The sequence below is a fragment of the Homarus americanus genome, unplaced genomic scaffold (genome assembly GCF_018991925.1).
Source record: "Homarus americanus isolate GMGI-L3 unplaced genomic scaffold, GMGI_Hamer_2.0 scaffold19318, whole genome shotgun sequence".
NCBI classification, from domain to species: domain Eukaryota; kingdom Metazoa; phylum Arthropoda; class Malacostraca; order Decapoda; family Nephropidae; genus Homarus; species Homarus americanus.
The window spans coordinates 5315475-5323431 of NW_024732238.1; the positions used below are offsets into that span (position 1 = coordinate 5315475).

A 7957-nucleotide genomic window follows, 5' to 3' on the forward strand; every position below is an offset into this window, starting at 1 on the left:
TCTATACATAAACCTGTATGCTAATCTGTATGCCTGCATAGTCTTTTACATGCCAAACCGATCCTGTTTGATGATTTTAGTGAATAAAAATTATTATTATTATTATTATTATTATTATTATTATTATTATTATTATTTTCATCATCATAGCGATTAAACACCATTGGCGATGATACAATAAGAATTACAATTTCCGATCTTATTGATCGCAATAATAATCTATTAGATACTAAGATCGCAGAAACAGATTATACTATTTAATCTTATTATAATATTATTCCCAAGAACTTTATTTCTTTACAAACCCCTACGAACAATGTAGATATAATTATATTTACACGACAACTGCTCTCTGGCTCACTGACAGCTGGGCAGGTGTTTGTAAACATCACCACTCGGCGTCCCGTTCAAACAAAGCCTGTGAAATACATAACCTTGAAGTGGCCTTTCCATATCTACTAAAATATATTTATTTTTACAGTAAGTTACATTTCAGAAGTGCTACACATGGAATTGATGTTTTTCTACCCATATGTTATACCTGTAGGAAGTGAATACCGTCTTTCAGTCCTACTAAACCACTGTCCACCTGCACTTACATGTTTTTAAAAGAGGGTCACCACTAAACTAGCTTGAAGGCACTAGTAGTTATCAGATCGAGTGTCAGTACTGCAGGAAAAACGAACTTAAATTTACGTAAAAAATATCAAGAATGCTGTTGACAAAAATCAATTCTGAATGTCTGTTAGCAGGATTAAACCACCAAGTATTGTAAATCCTCATATATCTGTATGTTGAGTAATACTTAACAGTAGTGGTCATTTTTTGTTAGTCACATATCACCTTTTTCACATGAAATTTTTATTTTTTCGCTAGTTTTCTTGCTGTTTTATATGAATCTGACATTTATCTTTGGGGCAAATCACTTTTTTCTTCTTTTTTATTCATACCCCAACAATGTAGGGGGCCACGTTCGGAATGCGGGGTTTTGGGTAGGGGGGGGGGGTTGCTGAAAACGAGTTATTTTCATCAAAAATAAATGTCAGAGTCATCTTAACCTAACCCGGCCTAACCTAACCTAGCCAAAACCTAAACTTTTCGAATTACCTTATAATCCGTAACCAGAAATCCACATGGCCAGCTTTTCGTTCCTTTCTTAGGAGCACGAATTCTTTGTGTACACTGCCACTGATGCCTATCCTCTCAATAATGATACTGTGAATTGCACTAGGGGGCAACGCACATTTGTAGGGAAAACTCCGTGAGTTCGGAAAAATGCCAGTGCTTTGGAATTTTCCTCGAAAAAGTGCTTGATAAAGTTCCAATGAGCTTTTCTGCAACCAACACATCCGTCGCTTCTATTTTGAAAACAATGAACCAATTATGGTTGACCTTTCTTAACTGCTTGTGGGTTGACCAATCAGAGACAGTTTTCCACTTTTCTGACATTTTCTAGTTATTCATGTCACAAAAGCTGTAATCATTTGTTTATGGTTGTGAAAGTGCTCCATGGTATAAATACAGTTTTCATTAATTTTTTTACAACCATTTCATAATATTCTACTGGACTGTACTGTAATAAAATTGACACCGAACTAAAATTAATCTGTATGGTGGTGACACATGTTCTTTATAACTCTAAGAGTCAGATCTCTCTCTTTAATAGTGTGAAGCTTCTACTGTACAGTATACCAAGAATTTGATGATTTCTTAGCTTGATTCTAATATTTCTAATTACAGCATATGTAATACAGTACAGCTGCTCCTCGACTTACGACGGGGTTAGGGACCCAAATCCAGATCATAAGTCGAAAATGCATAAATAATACATAGAAAATCTAAAATGGGTGTCTCTCTTTCTTCTCAGCACCACAAAACTCTCACTTTTAAGCTTGCCAGCCATTTTAAAGTGAATTACAAACGAAAATTTTGTCAGTACACAGCGCAATCACTAACGTCGGGACTCGAAAATACGTAATTTGACAAAATTTTGGTACGACTGAGGCGGTCGTATGTCCAGGTGGTCGTAAGTCGAGTAGGTCGTAAGTCGAGGAGTAGCTGTATACTGTACATAATTATAATTTCTCTTCTTACAGAATATCATCAGGAAAATGTCAATTAGTGCACCAAGTGCTTTTCTTTTGAATGTCACGGGTCAGATTGACGCAGGGCGGTTCTTTGGAGGCGATAATCTACACTTAAGCTATTTGTTTACATATGGTCAAGACTGGGAATATGTATGGGTAAATATTAACATAATTGTATAATCTTATACCTGTACATAATTATAAGATACTGTGGTGACTTTCACATGCTTTACTTTGATACATACATTTGTTCATAGTTCAGCTTCACAAAGTGGTTTTCTAAGTGCATATATATATCGCTAGAGAGTTTATATCAGCTAAGTTTAACAGTTTAAAATAAGTACCATAAGATGGGGTGATTTCGGAGATAGAGAGAATTCGGACACAATTCGGAAAAAAGTTGAAGAGGTGACAGCTCTAGATAGTTACAGCAAGCAAAGTTTTCTTGGTATCAGAATATTGCCCTAAGTGCAGTATGTAGTTTTCATATGTGAGTAGCTATAATTTTCTAGTTTAAAGTGTAAGGAATAACTAGAAGTCAGTAATAATAATAAAAAAAAAATCAAATGTTGCTGAACTTTTTCTGGCAGGAGCATATCAGAGTACAGTACATAAGAGTAATGCAGGTATAGCTAACTAATGAAAAGTATGAGAAACAATCTGGGGTGCTTGATATATTCTATATACTACCTGAAAATGTGACTTGAATGGAGGCACCATACAGTATGTAAAAATTTTCTTTGACTTCGGGTGACTTCAGACAGCTCAAAAATTACTTGGGAGGCACAATCCTAATATTATTCATGCATATTTGCAAGAGTGCATGATATAAAACATATGCAGTAATGTCATAATGCATGGTACTGATACTGAAATACAGTAATGATAAAAAAAAGTGTGTACTGTACAATACTGTACTACTGTAATTTACAGCTCATGGGTTTAAACGAGAACATGCATACTGGGTCCCGGTATCCCGTTAAATTTGTTTAGCTGTCTCTCTTAATGTAGCTTGTCATTTTTACATACGCGGTAATACAATTTTCTTAAAAAGTTTTCCCTTCTCTTGACTCTTCATTCCCTTTTGGCCTATACAGTAACAGTACAAGTATATGTAATTTTGTTGCTACAGATGTTTGCCCAATTTGTTCTGAGTTTATTGATGTCCAAAGTCACTCCCAGACAGTCTGGCCAGGCTCTTAACAGGTATAATTAACACTGTACCTCAAACCCCTATAAATCTTCTCTTCATAGAAAATATATTCTGTTTCCTAAAAAAAAATTTGACATGTATGGATAACGCATTAGTTCACACACCAATAAGGTATTTAACATACTGTATACTTTTAGCCCAAAAAACCTCAAACACTGTCTGAAGTCACCCCATCTTACGGTAACTTTATTTTCTCTTGATGTTTATATTTTATGTAAGATACTGTGACTGATAACAACCTCCCTCCCTCACCTTAAAGGGGCTAGAAGAATGTATTTCTCAAATTGCCCGTCGTAGTGATGATAGTCGGCAGGTGTTTGTGTGGAACTTCCCTATAGACATCACTTTAAAGTCAACTAATCCTTTTGGATGTAAGTATGAAAAGGTTTTGTATCTTCTTTTAGATATTTTTAAAGCATATTTATTAACCCCTTGTGTATGGGAGTCTCTCTGTGCTGAATAAAATCTTGTGGTGTTAGCCAAGTAAAATATTTAAAGTAAAGTACCCATAGTGGAGCGGTTAACATATTTCGCTGCCTTTATAATTGTTACTAAAAAGTTATGTCAGCTTATAGAGTGTAATTGTACAACTGAACTATGTGGTTTGCTGATTCTATACCTGACAGCTGCCAACTCAGTTTTTTTTTTTCACATCAAGTTTGTATTATACTTGTAGTGTTTGCAAATTTATCCCTTCACCACGATGTCTTCTTACCTTTTTTACTTTGGCTACCACCAGACGATTTTATTCAGCTTGGGAAGTTCCCTCTAGTAGTCAAGGGGTTAAGTAAAACTTTGCTGCTTCTACAAGATATAGATTCAAGCATATCCATAATCCATTAGCTCATAAATGCCCCCTTTTGCAAAGGAACACCTAACTTAGAACATGAATCCATCCCCCTCTCATCCTATTGTAACTTTAATATTTTCATCTGGCTAGTGCTAAATAATTACACTCAGCTAAGGAAACCCCATTGGTATTGTCAAAGTGTTATTCTGTATTGTAATCAATCCCAACTGATATACTGTACATTTTCCCTCCTCACCCCCAGTACTCCGTCTCCCCACCACAGAAAGACACCTATCCCGATACACCCTCCTCTCTCCCTCCTGCTCATTAGCAAATGCTTCGAATACACACTTCAGAGTTCAAGGTTCACACCTCAGGAAGAGATAGCATTGGCAACACTAATTGGTAAATGCAGGAGTGGAGCCAACTGTACTTAAAATATGTCCTATTGTATTTTATGATATGCTATGTTTATTATAGGAATAAATATGGCAGCTCATCCTCGTTGCACACAGTACTGCATTCAAACGTACGATTCTAGCTGATTTTGGAAGAATTTGTATTTTTATTATTATTATTATTTCACTTTGGTGCCGGTTAATTGAATCTGCCGGTTAAGGTTCTACTGTACACAGCTGGGTGGACGGAATGAAGATTTTCCTAGCTGCCTTCCAACTATGTGTTCTGCTTTGGTGTATCCCTTCCACTACAAACCCCAAGATATCCATCTGGTTTACTTATGAAGCAACCTGTTGAAATGTGGGGCAATTTTACACAGGTCACCACAGTGTATAGCTGGAAGAGGTCTTTGGGATACTAATTAATTCTTATAGGATTATTTTTTCTTCTTTTACCAGGGCCTCAAATTATCATCAGTATATATGGAACTGATGTCTTTGGAAATGTGGTGATAAGAGGCTACACTGCCTGTCATGTGCCCATCACTCCTGGGACACATACCCGCAGGTACTATGCTTACCCAATACTGTTACTCCTGGAATACATAGCTACCAGTACATACAGTACACTTATGGATTGTCCATTAATTTTATTTTATGACTGTACAGTATTCTACGTATAAAATAATCTCATCGGTAAATTTTACTTTTAGAATAATTTTGCATTGTACAGTCTTTCATTTCATTATTAATGGGCTTAGGCCATCAGGCCCTGGTCAACGTTATGCTTGTGTGTGGGTTTAAATATAATCTAACGTCTTGATAGGACTTAATTACAAGAGCCACTTAGCTTTAAGTGCTGCCAGATAAAAGGATTTCAGGAGCAGTCATTATTTTAATGAATACAGTGCAGTATACAGTATTCAAAATCATTCACAGCTGGAATTAAGGAATTGACAGATTGTGCTTTCTTACAGGCTCACCACTTTTGTGCCAGAATCTGCATCCATGGTGCAGAAATTGATATCTTGGCTCATTGGACGAAGACCAGAGTTTGTAGATCCAAAACTTATCACTCAGGGCAAAGGACGAGAAGGTAATATTTTCTGCTGGAAATGGGTTTTGCTGTCATTTACAAAGTTTACCAAAAACAAAATAATGTACTGTATTAAGAGTCATTCTGGCAAAATGGAAATGCTAAGTAGATTCAGCAAAAAAAATTTTTTTTTCCAGGAACTGTCTTATTTTTCTTAATTTAATTTTGCTAGAGAATTAGATCCAGTGGAAATTAAAACCTCATTCAGTATTGAGGCTCCATTGTACTGTACAAGTACAGTAAAGTGAACTTTGACAAATTCAGTAATTTTATACCCATACTACATTTGTTACATAATCATTATGCTTCCTTACAACCCTCCAGTAAAGTTGGTAACATAAAGTCCTAAAGTTTCAATTGGACTGACTGCAAATTTGGAAGATCATGCATCCATCATATACAGGTGTTATGGTTTGTTACATACAGTCATAGCTGAAGATGAAAGTTCAGAACTTAATATCAGAAGATATTATTTTCACCAACACTTCACAGTGACATGTGTCACCACAAGACAAAGTGCTGATTACCAAATTCAAGTTTTTATATCAAATGTCAAGATCACATAAGGTGAAAGGACAAAGTTTTTCTTGATTGTGATGCCATAAAATGTGATTTCCTACTGCCCTTTTTTTTGTCTACATGGAGTAGAACTATGCTGTATTGAATTTTTAAGTTCACATTTTAATTCTGTTAACTGATTCTGTATGTTAAGTAGCTAGCTACTTTACACTTATATTAAGAAAAGCTTATTGTTTTATTATTTCCTATTGTTACTTGACACACAAATGCCATTTAAGAGATTATGTTAACTCATTTTACAGTGACACGCGTGAGATCCCAGGGAGAAGTGACAGTCACATTTAATGTGATGATGAAGGACTTCATGAAATTCGGATATGATTGTGGGGGATCTGGCAAGACTCCTTATCTGGCTGCTACATCCCAACCACAAAAAAATATCACTATGCCAAGAGCAGGACAAAGTGATGCATGATTTTTACTAAATCTTAAAAATTCTTCTTTTACGTGTAATTGTGTGCCTTGCTCCATTTTTATGTATACCTGTAATTACAAAATACCGGTACATATTCTTCATTAGTGAATTATTCTTGGAGGTTAAAGTACAAGTTTTACACTGTAGCTATGGCACAAGATTTAAACAAAGTGTGTTGCATTTTTTTATATTTATAGCTTATAAATGAATACACATTTACTAGTGTTACTGTATACAGTATGTATTCATAATTTTTTTTTACCAGTGGGATGTGCAGTGTAAAGAAATTAGGTGAAACAGTGAGGAAGAAGAGTAATGGACCTGTGGCTTTGGTCACAAAATTTTATACAAAAAAGGGGCGGTGTTTTGATATTGTACATAGCATAGGAATAAAAAACAAGATGATTAGACCCTGCTCGACCTGCTTGCATATGTCCCTAATTCAAATAACCAATACGTACTGCACTGTATAAGCAAAAATGATCCGACAATAGAATTTTATCTTTTTTTTTTTACCTTTATATCCAAAAGAGTAATGTTTGGCAATCATGATGCAGGTTGATTCAAACTAAAGCCACTACCCTGTATACAAAGTCACTTAGCAAACTGGAGATGTACTACTGTCTTTATAAATACAGTACAGTATTAAATACAAATACTGTACCATTAGACATCATCAGGTATACAAAACACTGCTGTTAAATTTATGAAATATTCAGACTTCAATCTGATCCCTTTAGAAAGATCAATATCCATTTTCCAAAACTATCCATAACTCGCACACTACTCGGCGTCAAGGAAATTGGACTGGGGATCTTGTACTGTATAGCAAGTGCTAGTATTAGAGGGGACAGACATTATTTTATCTGAAGAACTTTACGGTTTGCGTAAAGTGTTGTGTTAAAAGGTCTTCCTTAACAAATGTGTTCGGAGGGATGAGAGGAGGTCTGTCACAAACGCTGTGTTGGAAGAGCTTCACCATTATGTTGAATGATTGGAAGCAGCAGCATGTTAGTTAATTATATGATATGTTGCCTACAGCAGGTCTTCTAGTCACATCTGCAGCTGGACATGTATTCATAACCTAGCCATGTCCTTCCCATGAATTTATGTATGGTATGCATGAATGTCTGCTAATCAGATTTTGAGCCATAATTTTTAAATGGGATGGGTTAATTTTTGTCCATGCTTTTTGATACTTTCAGTCCACAGCTGTGTTTCCTAACCCATCCAAACAGAACTTAACCTAACCAGTATTTCATTCCAAAACAAGGCTTCGATTCTGATTGGTGGACAGTCAGCCTATTTAACGAGCAGAATTATATCTGTATTTTCCTTTAATTTATATTTTCTGTTATAAAAATAAACAATATTAACAA

General features: G+C 35.4%; 1 protein-coding gene across 3 annotated transcripts; it reads left to right on the top strand.

The window, feature by feature from the left end:
- Nucleotides 1-362: 362 nt before the first annotated feature.
- LOC121868372 (B9 domain-containing protein 1-like) lies at nucleotides 363-7957 on the top strand. Of its 3 annotated transcripts, none has more exons than XM_042368905.1 (6): nucleotides 363-480; nucleotides 2097-2243; nucleotides 3560-3671; nucleotides 4948-5056; nucleotides 5466-5584; nucleotides 6406-7957. In XM_042368905.1, exons 2-6 carry the CDS (start codon nucleotides 2112-2114, stop codon nucleotides 6576-6578), a joined length of 645 nt encoding a protein of 214 aa, XP_042224839.1. In that variant the 5' UTR covers nucleotides 363-480; nucleotides 2097-2111; the 3' UTR covers nucleotides 6579-7957. The 3 variants fall into 3 exon arrangements, with proteins under 3 accessions (XP_042224839.1, XP_042224841.1, XP_042224842.1); XM_042368907.1 differs by having other exon boundaries at nucleotides 363-425; XM_042368908.1 differs by having other exon boundaries at nucleotides 391-420.

What these genes read in the sequence shown, in the direction of transcription:
- LOC121868372 (XM_042368905.1), top strand. Translation starts at nt 2,112, where the DNA reads ATGTCAATTAGTGCACCAAGTGCTTTTCTTTTGAATGTCACGGGTCAG. An exon ending in GTCAACTAATCCTTTTGGAT is followed by an intron (nt 3,672 to 4,947) that starts GTAAGTATGAAA and finishes TTCTTTTACCAG; the next exon opens with GGCCTCAAATTATCATCAGT. An exon ending in CCTGGGACACATACCCGCAG is followed by an intron (nt 5,057 to 5,465) that starts GTACTATGCTTA and finishes GCTTTCTTACAG; the next exon opens with GCTCACCACTTTTGTGCCAG.